Raw genomic sequence first — 16771 nt, 5'->3', positions numbered from 1 at the left:
TAAATCTTACAAACCACTCTTGTTAAATAGTCTAAGCACGCTTGTGTTCTGAGGTGTTTTGAGTGACTGATTTGATGTGATGAGTCTTGTAAGTTCAGTGTTTGAAATATGAGTTGAATCGGTTCAAATGAGTCATCACGTCGCGAATCGGACATTAGCGGACATTGTCGTGCTGTTTGCTTTTCACTGCTGTTAGGACATCGCAAAAGATAGAAGATAACACGGAAAACACTTCATTGGATAGGATTTTTCCGTTATGTCAGCTGCATGTGCAAAATGCAAAATGTTTTTGAGCACAGTCACACCCAGCTGTAATTCAGGTAAAATATTCTCCGAATGCGCCACGTGAAACATGGGTTCTGTCTTCTGACCTTACTTTTGATTAAAGTGTGAGGGAGAGAGACATGTTCGGTCTTTGGCATTAACCTGATATTAAGTGGCCTGATGCTTGATTTTTAGAAGAAAAAAAAAATTCACAGCTCCAGTCCCCATTCACTTTCAATGTAATGCAACAAACAAGTTTCTGTCAACATTGCGACTAACATCTTCCCGTAAAATGAAAGCCATACGAGTTTGGAATGCCATAAAAGCGACAAGATTTCCTGTTTTTTATTTCAGTGCACTGTTTCTTTAAATGATGTCATCATACCTGCATCTCCTGATCCGCGACAAGTCCCAGCTCCTCACAGCAGTGCTTACAGACCCGTAGAAAGATGTAGTCTTTTGTCTTTTCCTCGATCACGGCCTCGTACACACGCTCCTTGGCTCCTGACGGCTGGTTCTGACCCAGTCGCTCCTTAAAGACAGGCAGGAGCAGGACGGAGTTGACCTTTGTCATGACGAGTCTGCCGGCCAGAGTGTCTTCAGACAATGTCTCTGTCAGTTTGAAGCGTGCGAACAGCTGTCCGTTCTGAGCGTACTTTGCACCGCCAGAAATGCCAGTCAACATAAAGCTGTTCACCAGCTGCAGGTTAACTTTGATGTTGAATCTGTGAGGAAAAGATGTTGTTTTAGGAAACCCATAACTGACTTACACACACGTGCATTGAGGAATGTAGAGATAGAGATGTAGCGACTTAAAGAGATAATTCACCCAAAAATGAAAGTTCTGTCATCATGAACACACCCTCAGATTGTTCCAAACCTCAATGTCTTTGTTTTGCTGAACGCGCAAGAAGATATTTGGAAAAATGTCAGATCTCTCCCGCCCATTGACTCCCAAAGTAGGGAAAATAAATACTATGGAAGTCAATGGGTCGAGATCTGACATTCTTCTAAATATCTTCCTGTGTGTTCAGAAAAACTAAGAAATTGATAGAGGTTTGGAACAATCTGAGGGTGTGTAAATGATGACAGAATTATCATTTTTGGATTAATTATCTCTTTAAAATGGAAATTCTGGCATCATTTACTTACCCTAATGTCATTTAAAACCTATATGACATACTTTCCTCTTCAGAACTAAAATGAAGATATATTGAAGAATGAACCACTGAACCACTGATGGCCACAAAACTACAGAGACATTTTTCAAAATAATTTGTGTAAAGAAAGACTTGTGTATATACAGGTTTTGAATGACATGAGGGTGAATAAATGATGACAGAATTTCTATTTTTTGGGAACTCTCTCTCATTCGACCAACACCTCTGTTTCAAATCTCTGTAGTTATGGTAACACGGTCCAAGAAAACGCACTTGCAAGAGCACAATGACCTCTAGTGGTAACAAACAGTAATGAATAATAAACGTCAGGTTTATTATGTTGCTGTTTGATTACATCATCAACTACAGACATGACTGATGACTGAAAACAAAGACATGGGGTGATAAATCACGCCTTGTGTTGAATGAAGGACTCTGGCCAAATCTAGGGATGCCATTTTGTGAAGATTTGAGCCCTTTTCACTTAAACAACCACCTATTAACATTTATCAACATGATAGGAAAGGGGTATTACAGAAGCATCCTAACTGGACGAAAAATCGTCTTAATGTTATGGTTGGAATTACTATTGGGATCATCTTTTACTTCTACAGTAAATCACTCACGTTCGTTCAGATTCGCTGGTGAACCTGTGTCGTCCAACAATATATAAAAAAACTAACTATAAACTTAATTCTGTGATCACTCGACGCGAACATGAATGCCCACTTTATATTTCACCGACTCCTTTCTGTGTTCTCACAGGCATGTCTAACAATTTTGGAAACTGTGTATTGTAGCATTTCTAATATTATTGCCCTTTAAGGATGAATCACTGAGTTGTTTTGCTGTCTGGGGCGTCTGCTAAATATTTAAAGGGATAGTTCTCACAAAAAATTTAATTCTGTCATCACTTTCCTCTAGTCACTTCAAACCCGTATGACTTTCTTTCTTCTGCAAAACACAAAAGAAGATATTTTGAAGAATGTTGGTAACTGTTTGTCCCCATTGACTTGCATTGGTTTTGTGTTCATGCAATAGAAGTCAATGGGTTCCAAAACAATTCTTTTTTTTCTGCTAAAGAAAGTCATACAGGTTTGAAATGACAAGAGGGTGATTAAATGATAACAGAATTTTCATTTTGGGGTAAACTATACCTTTAAATGCAAATGTAACTTAAAGATGATGTGCTACACCTCAACAACAAAACAATTACAGACTCCAGCAAAAAATTCTACACAGCTCATTAAAACGTATTTTTCTGCCGCATTGAAATAGAAATGATGAGAAGTTTGTGTTTTAATCGCATATTACATCACAGCAGCAGCTCGCACATTCTCTGTTGCTTGGAAACAGAGAGAGTAGATTGTTGAACTTGATGTAACAATTTAAGATGTCCTAGCTAGAGATGAAATAAGAATCCTAAATCAACTTTTTGTCTTATGTAATACGAAATCCTAAATTTAGACCGAAGATAAGAACATTTCTGTAATATGTCCCCATGTTTGTGTACCAGACTTCCATGCAAACATCAAACTTACTTGCTGACTTCTTTATACTGAGCAATCTCCTCGATGTAGAGCAGGTCGTGGAAGCGGGACTGATAGTTGTCTCTGGTGAGGGTTTTGTCCATGACGGACTGGGTGAAGAGCTGATCAGCAGATAGCGGGATCTGATATCGGGTCAGTAGACTGCGTTCCAGCTCCATGTTCTCATTCGGGACGAACTCAACAATGGTTTTACACAACGAGTCCCAGCGCTTGGCCGTCATCAGAAGCTGCTGCCGCGCTTGCATCAGATGCTCTAGATCTATGGCATTATGGGTGATAGAAAGTGATGAATCGTTGATCTAGAGGCTTTGACTGCATACTGAATGTAATACAAGCGTCTACTATTTCCTACTAATCTAAAGATACATTTGTGTATCTCTGTGTCATCGATAGTATTTTCATTAAAAAAATGTAATGTTACAAAAACATTTTGTTTAGTAGTTCAATAGATGTAAAATGTACTTTTCATTTTTTTGGAGCATGACAACAAAAATCACCATCAGCCTACATTTGTTTAAAGAGCAGTGCTAAAAATCTCTCCACAGAAATAAGCAAGTCACAAACGTCATTTTTCTGCCCTACCTTCAATGGAGGCGGCGTCCACCATCACTCGATGCATGAGCACGGGCTCCGATCCGAAATCAAACACCACGGTCTGCCGAAACGTACCGAAGATCTCCGTGCTGAAGGAGACCACCACGGTGTACACGCAGTGGTCCATGCCGTTCTGTACCAGACCGGCTGCGCTCCACTCCTGACAGCCCCCCTCAGCCACCTCCTGAGGCACCTGGGTGGACGCGTCCCCGGCCGAGACCGCCGCGATGGAGAAGTGAGGCCGATTGGCATCGTAAAGCAGAGCGATGCGGTGCAGCGTACGAACCGGCTGGTCGGGATAAAACAAACCATGTTTGTAACCAAGTTATTGCTGCAAGACCACCAACAATGTGTGTTGGGGTTTAAATCAACATGACATTCAAAGCACATGCTATTTGTAACGTGTATATAATATATATACATATATTTCTACTGTGTATCGGAAAGATTTTCCATGTGAATATCAAAGTAATTTCCTCGTGAATACAGATCAGTAATGTCTGGCCATGACGTGTGTCCTGTATTGAGATTTCCCAGACCTTGCAGAAGAGGTTGAATGTCCAGGAGTGAGATGATTTCTTGCTGTTGACAGTAATTGAGAGGTCTGAGTTGTGGTTCACAGTAACCCCATCCACACAGTCACTCATCTGCAAGACACCACAAACCATCCAAATCAATACAAGAGCAGGAACATCTGGCATGTCTCACTGCCGACCACTTCTGACAATATTGACTACACAGGACAGGCTATAGCTTATCGTTTGACTAAAAATACGCTCTTGACGGTCGCATTGACTGGCGAGCTTTGACATCAGAGACAATAATGATGTCAGATTACGCACAGGAAAGCGCAGTCATTCATTAGGCTTTCATGCAAAGTGTGTCTGCAGAATATTCAGCTTGTTTCTGCTAAGCTAATAACGCTTTTAGCAACGATAACAGTGTGGTGCTAATCAGCTCCAGTGAACATTTGAAAGATGAAGTGCGTCACAAAATTGCAAATATAACATCCGTCTATAAAGATATTATAGTGCTTGTCTAGTGAAGGGTGTAGACGTTCAGTGTTTAAAGAGGACTGTACCACTCTCTCGGGCGTGAGGGAGTTGATCCATTTCTCAATGAGTGCCTCCATGTAGTTCTCTGTGAAATGTTTCCCTTCCTGCTGCTGTTTGAGGCGGATGAGTCGAGAGGCATAACGTTGCTGCCACTCCGTCAGCTCCTCCTGCGAGTGAGCCGATGTGCACTGAGCCCCGTACCGACACAGACCCTGCTCCAAAAACCTGAACATATTCAATACACAGCATAGGACTTAAAGATCTGCACGCTTGTGCTCCAGAAACCTGCGAGGTAAATATTTCAATTAATACATATCATTATGTATGTATTTATGAAATGTTATATTTAATATCTACAACATTAACCTTTTAGAACCTGAAGCAAAAATAGGCTGTCATCATCATGTGCAAGGCATCATATTTTTCAGAAAACAAAAAAGAAAATTACCGTGTGTTGTGAGTTTTTGAGAATTGTGTTGAGACCGTGTGTTGAGAATTTAAATGAAATATTATTTTACAGATTTTTATTTAATTCTCAAAAAACGAAAGAATCTAGCACTTCAGACTTGAAAGATATACTGTAGTACATGCATAAAAGTCTTTTTAGTGTCACTCGTACATAGTTTTCTTTCGTGAGCCTTTTTTACCCCAGTTCTCCGGGTGTATTTTTTTGCACCATTCACTCAAATGTGGTGGTGTCTGAAGCGGTTCCTGTCTAATTGCAAGCACAGGCCCACATCACACATGTTTCATTGTCAAAAATCATCCCAATCGCCGCCTCTGTTGTGTATCTCCTCTCTTTGCCATGTTTTGTTTGCTAATTTTATTAGAGCGCTCTACGAAAACAGCAGCTCCGTAACTACCTGTTCATATTCGCCCCCTGCCGCTCTCCACGAAAAGAGCAGCGATTGGCTCGAGACAATACCGTAAGATACCATGTTCAAAAAGCACAGTTTGTCTACTTTTAGGAGCAATTCAAAAATGTTTATAGCCCAAATGGAAAAAAGGAAAACAATTGCATAAATAGACAATTTATGCAGCAAAATTGTAATTTTATGAACTATTTGAAATATTTACACTTAAAGGAATAGTTCATTTAAATATAAAAAATTCCCACAATATACTCACCCTCATGCCATCCAAGATGAATATGACTATATTTCTTCAGTTTGACACAAACTTTTTCTTTTAAATATTAACATTCGCACATTTTGCAGATGCTTTAATTGTCAGCAATTTATCCTTTTTTTTTAGTGCGTTTCTCGGCAATCGAACCCACAATGTTTGTGCTGCCCAAAGGAATGTGAGGCATTATGTCCACATACTGTATATGACACAAAATGTTAAAGCCCCAAAAATGACATACATCGCTTAAAATAACCCAAACAACTATAGTGGTTTAATGATTGTATGCTCGACTGAACTCATTTAGTGAAACAAAACAAATAGTCAGCGTAATTTAATGTCAGCATATCGATAACTTCAAATCCTATTGGATCCAATGAAATCTAAACGCGTTAATGTGTCGCCATATTTGAATTTTGCATCAACATGTTTTTGATTTGGTTTGAGTTACATTTCCGTGAAATGCTTGCAGTATTTGACCAATCACTATGCACTGGTGAACCGGTGAACACGTGAAAATTCATGTGCACTCATAAACTTCAGTTAAAATCTGAAAATGCACTTCGGTCCTCTAATAACTATCCATCTTAAATGACGCAAGTTAGACGGCTTGGGCGGAACATCTGTTAACTCCTCCCCTTCAACATGTCAGTCTGCTGCCAGGTGCATTATAATTTTTATTTAATTCTCATTTTTTCTATCTTAATGTATATTTGCACTATGTTCGCACCATGTGTACACTTTCTTCTGCACTAAGATCCTGTCGCCAAGTCAAATTCCTTGTGTGGGTAATAAAGCTCCTTCTGATTCTGATTTCAAAATGCAACGGCTGTTTTTATACATCCAATCAAATCGCAGAGAAATACTAAAGTCACGCCCACTATTTTTCTCATTCGAAATTCCATTTCACTTGGATATGCGTCAAAATACGAAATAAAAATGATAGCAACTTCCGGTTAATGTGGACTTTAATGTCAAGCCCTGTAAGTGTTTACTGTATGTGGTGGAGTTTCAACACCTTGGATCATATACATACTTTATAGTAGTCATTGATGTCTTTACAAAAAAAAACTTCTTTTGAGTTTAGTTGAAGAAACAAAGTCATAAACATCCGAGATTGCATGAGGGTGAGTCAATTATTGTAACAATAAGCAGGAATCGGTAATAGGAGTAATATCAAGAACTGGTCATAATTATACAGTGAACATCATTAAATACAATACACATGACATACATAACCCATTAAACATTATTTTGCATTTTCTGTGCTGTCTGTGAGTTCTGCTAGAGTCAGTGCTGTACCTTTTACACAGCGTGTACTCTTCACTGCTGGTGACTCCTCTAGGTGGAGGACGAAACTGCCAGCCCTCCTCAACATCTAAACACCACACAGAAAAAAAGTGGAAGAGAGAGAGAGAACACATCAGCGCACGGAAGAGCTAAAATATCACAGATGAAAGTAGATCCTGCATGTATTGAGTACTTACCCTCCTCGATCTCTACAGGCATCTCTGACTCCATTTTACTCCTCACGGCCTGCGATTGAGAAAAACTCTGTGAATCATATGCAAAAACACACACACGAATGATCTGGAACATGTACAAAAGCTGGGGTGAGGGCTACAGACTGGGAATCTGGAAAAGTGGTTTAAAGCCAAGGGCCACACCACTCTTTCACACACAGAGAAATAAAAAATACAAGAACACGCTCACAGAAACACAAACTGACCTCTATCTCTGAGAGCAGCCTCTTCAGTCGTGTCATGTCTTTAGTCATGATGCCATTCTAGGACAAGCACATGTTTTGTAAAGTCATTTGAAAGTAAGAAAAAAAAATCTAATCTAAAGCTTACAGTTCTGGTTGATTTCAGAGAACAAATGTAGTGTAAAAAAATATTAAAACACAATGGCATTAAGTTTTCAATTGTACTGCAATAAAACGAAGAAAAATGTCCAAAAAACATCAGATAAAAGCTGAAGACAGCAGAGAAGCATGATGAAATCGGTGGTACACATCATGACGTGCTCGGGGAACACTTGAGTGCAATTAATCAAACTGGTATGGAAATGAAATGTGGGTTGATTTACCAGCGGTTCTCCATAGAGCGCTTTAGAGAGAACACTGCACACTTCCTGTAAGCTTCCGTCCAGCAGCAGGTTCTGAAGCCCCGCCCTAAAACCGCCTTCTCCCGCCCCCAGCTCCTCAGCAAACACTACAAAACGCACAAACACACCCGCACTGATCAAACCAGCCCACATACACGCAAGGTATCCCACAATCCTCTTCTGTTCGATGCGAAGAATGGCTCTGCATGAGAGCATTTCATCAAATAAAGACAAGGATGTTACAAAACGATGGCCAATACCATCAATACCATTTTTTACATGATGGATATGCAATTAATTTCTTTTTTAATAGTGTTCATACAACAAGTGAAAAAAAAACACAGTAAAAGACAGATGACATTTCAAGCCTGTATGACTATCTTTATTCTGAAGAACACAAGAGAGGACTTTATGGAAGAATGTTGGTAACTGACCCCATTGACTTCTATTGTATGGACCAAAACCACGGAGAAATTTTTCAGAATATCACCTTTTGTGTTCCTCAGAAGAATGGGAGTCATATTCAAGTTTTGAACCGCATGAGGGAAATGAAAGGAAGACAGATTTTTTTGGGGGGGGGGTGAACTGTCACTTTAACTGCAGACTGAGGTAAGAAAATAAATGTTTTATCTCACCATGCTTGCAGTCTTCATCAGCCTGGTCGTAGTCCTTCTGTTAAATGAAATCAAGCTTTGTTTTAATGCTAACAAGATTTTCTTCCCAAACCGAAGAATTTTATCAAACAGGAAACTCACACAAATATTGCATGTTAGCCATGTAAAATCTAATACAGAAGCCAAACTCAGCATAACAAAGTTCTTCAAAAACACAGACGTCTCACCAGCTGCAGTCGAGCTGCTATACGGTAGAGCAGCGCGCGCTTGTAAAGGAGGGCCGTGCCGGGGGTCGGGGTCCTGGGCCCCAAAGCCAGCAGGGCATCTGTGCTGTGGGCCACTGCCGCCTCATACTCCTGCCTCACTAATGATCCGATGGCCTCGTCACATGACTTCTGTGGCCTCCTGTCCTCCATGACTCTGGGACAGAGTTTCTGTCACAGAACATACAGCGGTTTAAACGCCTCATCACACAACAATCTGTAAACAAAGTTATTGGACATTTTAATTAGGGCTGCACGATATATTGAAAAAAACCATCGTTATCTCGATAATAGTATATGCGATATCCATATCGCAGAGAGTTGCGATAAATTAAATTTGTTTCATGTGTCAATCATTTGTGTGTTGCATGCGTAGATTGTCCAAATTGGACCAATCAGAAGGGGTATACTATCTTTATACCCGCCAAGTAGGTGCTATTATACCTATTGGCTCAAAGCAGAGAGCAGAGAATAAATATGGCAGGAATAGAGACGAGCTCGGAAAATGACAGCGACGAACTTGTGCCTAAAAAGAACGGTACGTTACGTCCGAAATATGGCAATATTTTGCAGGGCTCGACGCTCTTAACGCTTGTCTGGGAGAAGCGAATGTTTTGTATGGGCAAGTGAGAGGGACTTTTACTTGCCCGACCGGACAAGTAACTTGAAAAAAAGAACAGTGTGACATATATGTAGGATAATAAGAATATGTGTATTAGACAGAGCTGCGTGTTTGTCGTGGTTGTGCTCGTTTGTGTGTGAAATAATCAATGGTGCACCGCACTGAGTCCACGCTGACGCGGAATCCTGTTATTTACTGTAAATGTCATCTGGCTGTTCTGCGTGTCTGAGTGAATTATGTGCACAGTTTAACCAGTGGTGGACGAAGTACACAACTTCCTTACCTGAGTGAAAGTACAGATACTACTGGTTAGTGTTGGGCGATATTCAATATAATCAGATCGTTCTATCGCCAGCCTGTGGATCGCCGATACACGATAGTATCGAGGGGCGGGGCAATTACGCATTTATCTATGACAAGCTGGATTTGTGGACAAAAACAGAAGCTTATGTGTCTAGAAAATGCTCATGTGTGACTGCAATTAGCATTCTATCAGAGTTTAAGGTCAGTGCAGTTGGCAACATTGTTACTTACCACCGCAACCTTTTAAACAAGAGAAAGTAAACTATTGCTATAACTCAATATCATTCATCCAAATGCGTCATTGATGCCCACGCGGCGTGCGCTGTTATTACTTGATTGCCAAACGGGAACAACTCGTGCAGTGGTTTTAAACCCTCACACGCATAGCAATTCCTGAAAGGAAAACCCAGAGTTTATCACATCACAAGGAAAACCCCGAGTTTTAGCACATCACAAGTTTATCGTGCACTGAAAACCGAAAGCCCGCACATGATAAACTCTCTCTGGCGCGAGGAAAAGCCCAAGCGCACACATCACAAGCTCTCTCGTGCACTGAAAACTCAAAACCCGCACATGATAAACTCTCTCTGGCGTGAGGAAAAGCCCGAGCCGCGTGCATTGCAAGCTCTCTTGCATGAAGAAATGCGCAATGCGCGTTTGTAATATTGATTTGCAACATATATTGTCAAACAGCCAACTATCGTCTAGGGAATCAGCTATCGCCGATAGGTCTGAGGATCGTCGATACACGATAGTATCATCTATCGGAACAACCCTACTACTGGTCAAATATTACTCCACTACAAGTAAAAGTTGTAAAGACAGATTCTTACTTAAGTAAAAGTACAGAAGTATGTGCTTTTAAAAGTACTCAAGTATTAAAAGTAAATTTCCTTTATGTCAGTTGTGCATTGTTTTATTGTCCTATACCTTATGCCTCTGAAGCAACCTACTGAATACACTGAGTAGCTCACAGTATCAGTTGTATTAAAGGAGTAGTCCACTTCAAAATTTGCCCCCATTGACTTTCCATAGTAGTTTTTATTCCTACTATGGAAAGTCAATGGGGGCAAATGTTGCAGTGAGCAACTCCTTTAAGAGCTTTATATGTTTATCACATATATGTTTAGTCTAGATATAAAATCTATTACCATAATTTAACTACAAACATAAACTATAGCTAGTATAATGTAACTATGGTATGTTTAGTTGCTGTGGTTTTACTAAAGATTATTAATTGGAGTATGGTTCCTATATTTAGAAAATGGTAAATTTGTGGATACTGTGGTTTTACTGCAAATACCATCCCTGCTGAAAAAAAAACTAGTGTTGTCAAAAGTACCGGTACTTCCGGTCCAAGTCGGTACCTAAAAATAAAAAAGTTGTCGGTACCTCATTTTCATAAGACCCGGTACCACCGACATACCGGGTCAACCGGATACTGATGCTCTGTCTGACAGGTTGTCAGTCTGAATCTTTTCATAGACGCAACAAGACGTGATGAGCGGATAAGCGCGGCGCCGATCCACAAGAGATGCGCGCAGAAATACTTCAGATTAAAGTCATATCACGAAGAAAACGAACAGAGTTTTGTTGTGAAAGGAGGAAACATCCGGATTTAAGTTAACAAGTTCAAGCGGTAAGTTTTAAATTCTGTTCGCGTTTGCATTATGAATGTTGTATCATATGTTAAGTTAAAGGTTACGTTAAAATAAACGTCCCTGTTTGTGTGTTAATTTGTTAGCGCCAATGCTAATCCAGTCAAGTGTCTTTAGTAACCATTTAATGCTTTTATAACTGTAATGGGGTCAAATAAATGGGAGGACAGGGTGGGGTTTACAGTACCTATTTTATATAGGCCTATCTGCAATCTATGTGCTAGAAAACTATCATACTAACTGTATGACTATCAATGTGTATGTCTTGGATAGATAACTCTATTAGGTTTAAAAAGCCATATTTAAACTAAAGAAAAATACTGTATATCTGTTGCATTTATTATTTTAATATACAGTTACCTTAATGTAAGTAATCTTGTGTAAATGCAGTATAAAAACTGATGTTTGATTTAATATTGCATTATGCATGTTTGTTCAGTCAGTTGACTTACTGAAGTTTATTCTATTTGTCTTGTACAGCAGCAGACTGAGGAGGATGTTCATCAGCATGAAAGACCCCAGTGAGCACACAACCGTTTCGGGAACAATTAACTTGTATACTTCATGTATACTAAATGGCATTGCTTTCTATACATTTATATTAATAATGAGCTTTATTAATAAAATTGTGTTTCAATTAGCATGTACTTGTGTTTTGCTTTGGTACCGAAATTGGTACCGAGAACCGTGGAATTTTACTGGTATTGGTACCGACTACTGAAATGTTGGTACCGTGACAACACTAAAAAAAACAATGAATTTTTTAACTAGAATGAGATTTTTAAATTAAATTCCTCTTTGTAGTGTGTTTTGGGTTTTATTCCAATAGGATTTACCATCCCACCAATAGAATCCATCACATAGAAGTAGACCATAGTACAATTCCCATTATAACCATTAAACCATTCAATTTTCTATTGTATTTTGTGCAGGGATCTATTGTTTTTATTTCAACAGGAATACTTCAACTATAGTTACTTCAGTAAAAACATCATTCATTTTCCAAATCGCTTTAAATGATACAGCAGCAGATCAGAAGTTAACACGCACGCGTAGCTCAAGGTGTACGTGATGCTTATTTACCTTTTAGACGTTATGCCGATCATTTTCATGACAATGTTTCTACGATCTTTGACTGATCGTAACCCACAGATGACTGAATGACACCACATTTTAACATGTGCCTTTTTCGTCTTTTATTGTTCTATTTGCCTTTTTAGAGCGCTATCAACGGTGTAGCAGCGCCTACGTTTACATTAGTTTAGCGGGGAAGATCCCAGAGTTGCCAGATTTGCGTTTAAAATTCTGCCAAATGGCCATTCAAAGCTTGCCGGAAAACGGCGAGCATAGAAAAACTGAAATACTTGGCAACAGTAAAAGGTCCTGGCAGATCGCAAGCCAGATAAATTGCGCACACAGGAAAACCCCGCTGCATAGAAACCATTTTCTACTTTTGGACCTTTTTTATAAATGTAGTGGAGTAAAAAGTATGATATTTGTCTTTCAAATGTAGTGAAGTTAAAGTACAAGTACTCAGACAAAATAATACTCAAGTAAAGTACAGATACTCAAAAAGTGTACTTAAGTACAGTACTCAGGTAAATTTACTTTGTTACTGTCCACCTCCGAGTTTAACATACAACACGAGTGATGGTCGAGGATTTATCTGTGCTGCACTGTATGAGGACATGAACTTCATCTCCAGAGTTGCTCTGAGAGTTTATTTTACGAGCGTTTTAGTGTTTGAGTGAAGCTATCTGCAAACAAGCGTCTTCCCAAAGACCCGTCAAAATAAAAGTCCCGTTAAATTGAACACTCAGACAAAAAATACTGTAGTGTACTATTGAAAATTGAAGTGCCCTTGTAGTAAATTGATAAACACTGTATACTATAGTAAAGTTCAAAAACAATATAGTAGGAATTTTACTGCAGTTTACTGTAGTAAATACTATAGTATCCTACAGTAATTTATGTGGACAAATATACCACTATTGTATAGTAAAAAAGGAAAAACACAGAACTTAGAAATATTAAAACAAATTTAGGTAATCTAAAAATGATATGGCCCTAATTTATCCATCTGTATGTAACATTTATGTCTTTTGTCAGTTACATCAGAAGAATATATATTACCTGTTTATTTCAGTATGATAATTACATATATAAATAATTTTTAAAAAAGCATTTCTCTAGGAAACGTTATATCGCAAGAAATATCGTTATCGCAATATTCAACAACAAAATCGCATATCGCATATTTTCTCAATATCGTGCAGCCCTAATTTTAATTGCACCATTACAAAAAGTTGGCATATAGTGGAAATAGCAACCTAATTTACTTCTGTATCATGACTGATTTAAGACATAAATAGGTTCATTTTGATTTCATGATTAAAGGGATACTTCACCCAAAAATGAAAATTCTGTCATCATTTACTCACCTTCGAGTTGTTCCAAATCTGTATAAATGTCTTTGTTCTGATGAACACAGAGAAAGATATTTGGAAGAATGCTTATAACCAAACAGATCTTGCCCCCTATTGACTCCCATAGTAGGAAAAAATACAATGGTAGTTAAAAGTGCCTTAAAACTGTTTGCTGTCCTACATTCTTCAAAATATCTTCTTTTGATTTCAACAGAACAAAAAACAAATAAAGTAATTTTTCCTACTATGGGAGTCAATGGGAGGCAAGATCTGTCTGGTTATAAGCATTTTTCCAAATTTCTTTCTCTGTGTTCATCAGAACAAAGACATTTATACAGTTTTGGAACAACTCGAAGGTGAGTAATTGATGACAGAATTTTCATTTTTGGGTGAAGTATCCCTTTAAACATCAACGCAAAAGTGTTGAGGAGTGGTTAAAGGGATAGTTCACCCAAATGAAAATTCTGTCATCATTTACACACCCTCTAGTCATTTCAAACTTGTATGACTTTCTTTTTTCTGCAGGACAAGTTATTTTGAAAAAATGTTGGTTACAGAACAGCACTGGACCCCATTCACTTCTATTGATAACCAATGCAAGTGAATGTGGGGCTGTTAACAACATTTTTCAAAATATCTTCTTTTGTATTATGCGGAAGAAAGTCATACAGGTTTGAAATGACAAGAGAGGGTGAGTAAATGATAACAGAATTTTCATTTTGAAGGTGAACTACTCCTTGAACCAAGCAAACTTCTCTTCATATAGCTGAAAAACCAACACATTGAAATTCTGAGCATACAAAACTTGATTTCTTTTAATTACACATTATCAGATGGACACTGGTTGAGGAGATCCTGTTCTATTGTTGAGTTATATGTCCCTGACTATCACAATTAGGTCACAGCTAGAACATCCAGCTGGACTGAGTTAGCCGAGGCTGCTGTGAACACATTTTCCATATTATTTGGGAAAAGGCAGTGAAAGAACGCTTCAAAAATCATAATCCAACTGCAACAATTTCCAACCCACTGTGAAACATCCAAATAGTGTAACGCCTCTCGCACTCCAGGATCAACTCTTACATACCAGCAATTAGGGATGCACCGATACCATTTTTTAAAGACCGAGTACCGATATTTTTTTCTGGTACTCACCGATACCTATAACCGATGCCTGTATAATGTACAACAATGTTAATAAACCAGTATCTTACCGGTACATTTTCTTTTTTTCTTTTGTTTTTAGGTCTACTTAAATGTAAGTACTATTTTTTAATCAAGTTCTATTTTTTATGATAAGTAGCACAATTTTACTAGCACATTTACTTCAGTTTACTAAAGTAAACAATATACTCTGTGGTCAAATTATAAAAAAATTAAGGGGGGTGGTGTGGTAAAATGTGAGTGTATTATAACTTGTTCAATTTAACCGGACTTTTATTTTGACGGATCGCCACAAATGGTGTTTGTTTATGTGTTCGTGTCCTTGTGCAGTGAAACGCTGGCACTGAAAGCTTCACAAACGCAATGCGTTCAGTACATGCAACCGCACCACTCTTTCACACACGGTAACGCAAAACAAGCAGAATATATATTTAAACAGTGTCTGAATATTTTGTTAACTGTTACGTTAGTTGTTCAGCGCTAATTTCTTGTTAGGAAATGCCTGGATTCCTCGATTCCGTCCGCGTTTTTCGCATTGCGGAAATCATAGGGCTCTATGTATGTCACGTGAGGTATCGGTCTCATGGATTAAAGTGAAAAAAATTCTTCTGACTGATTTTTTTTTTCAGGCCAAGTCATATTCCTTTAACCATTTTGATCCACTTTACATAGTATTGCCAGTTTGTGTATTTTAAAAGCTATTTTTAATCTATGAAAAAATTATACTTACCTAGACAAATAATCAACCATCTACAACTTTTCAGTGCATTTTTGTATTTATCTTATAAGACCAAACAATGTTTTCTGAAACTCTTAATAATTAACAGAAAAAAAGAACAAAATAAAAGGACCACTAAAGACCAAAAATGTTGTTTGTATTTGTCTCCAGAGTGCTTTTCACTTTTTCTGCCTTTTGGCTGTGAAACCATATTCCTGAAGCTTGGCTACACCTGATACCCGTTTCAGTGTTTGACAAGCTATATGACTAGTTTCAGTGTTTGACTAGCTACAATGACTAGTTACAGTGTTTGACTAGCTTGTCCAAGGCGACCGTTAAGAAGATAGCCTATCACTTTAACATTTCCGTGGCGACGCGGCACTGCTTATTACGTGACACACCGCAGAGCCACAGCAGCTGTATGACTGATGCATTGCTTTTACATCATTTTTCTTTTTTACTCAAAAAAATTCACAAACTGTTAACTGTCATGAAATATCTGACATTCCGATTGTCAAATATGTGCATGTGAATGTGTTTTGTTGTTTAAACACTTTTATAATGATCGCGTTAGTTGAGCTATAAACGGGCTCCAACATGTTTGTTTCTGCCGCGGTCTGAGATCTGTCGGATTTACGTCACGTGAATTCATCCACTTCTCTTAAAAACACAAACGTAAGTGCCTGGTTAACTGGTAGAAGAATTGAGTGATCTTAACAATTGCTTAAATTGCAGATACTGTGTCTGATCTGAATAAAACATCCGTCAAACTACATTTGAGGATATTTTTATTGCCGCTTCCATAGACATCAGTGTGTATTATGCAATCTCTAAATGTATTTTGTGCTTGCAGGCACGTGTATATGTCTGAAGGCTAAATTAAACACTATGTGGTTGAAAGCACTGCATAGTTGTGATATGTGACAGGATTGAGTCTGTCTCTGGCTCAGTGCCAGCTAAAGCGCTGAATGTTCTAATCACACCGTTGTGATCGTACGCGTCAAAGGGTTAACAACATTATGAAAAGTGAATTTAAGACATTAAGGACAGGCTGGAACCCTGCAACTGATGGAAATCCGTCGTAGACTCGCTGCAATTAACGGAAATCCGTCGTAGCGACGGAGAACTTTAATCCATGCGGTCTTTGGT

General features: G+C 38.5%; 1 protein-coding gene across 3 annotated transcripts in view; it reads right to left on the bottom strand.

The window, feature by feature from the left end:
• The window catches only part of helz (helicase with zinc finger), a 59993-nt gene that overhangs the window by 40615 nt on the left and 2607 nt on the right, over positions 1-16771 (bottom strand). For 2 of the 3 annotated variants that reach the window (XM_057345384.1, XM_057345387.1), the window contains exons 2-12: positions 8696-8902; positions 8490-8526; positions 7837-7961; positions 7478-7534; positions 7236-7284; positions 7051-7126; positions 4650-4848; positions 4108-4215; positions 3557-3857; positions 2966-3233; positions 650-989 (exon numbers count right to left, since the gene is read on the bottom strand). In XM_057345384.1, the coding sequence (XP_057201367.1) occupies positions 650-989; positions 2966-3233; positions 3557-3857; positions 4108-4215; positions 4650-4848; positions 7051-7126; positions 7236-7284; positions 7478-7534; positions 7837-7961; positions 8490-8526; positions 8696-8884 (1749 nt within the window). In that variant the 5' untranslated portion in view covers positions 8885-8902. Of the gene's footprint in view, positions 1-649; positions 990-2965; positions 3234-3556; positions 3858-4107; positions 4216-4649; positions 4849-7050; positions 7127-7235; positions 7285-7477; positions 7535-7836; positions 7962-8489; positions 8527-8695; positions 8949-16771 lie in introns of all 3 variants that reach the window. The other variant, XM_057345386.1, reaches the window with a different exon arrangement.

This window comes from Triplophysa rosa, linkage group LG11 (genome assembly GCF_024868665.1).
Source record: "Triplophysa rosa linkage group LG11, Trosa_1v2, whole genome shotgun sequence".
NCBI classification, from domain to species: domain Eukaryota; kingdom Metazoa; phylum Chordata; class Actinopteri; order Cypriniformes; family Nemacheilidae; genus Triplophysa; species Triplophysa rosa.
This window is presented reverse-complemented; position numbering and strand designations above follow the sequence as displayed.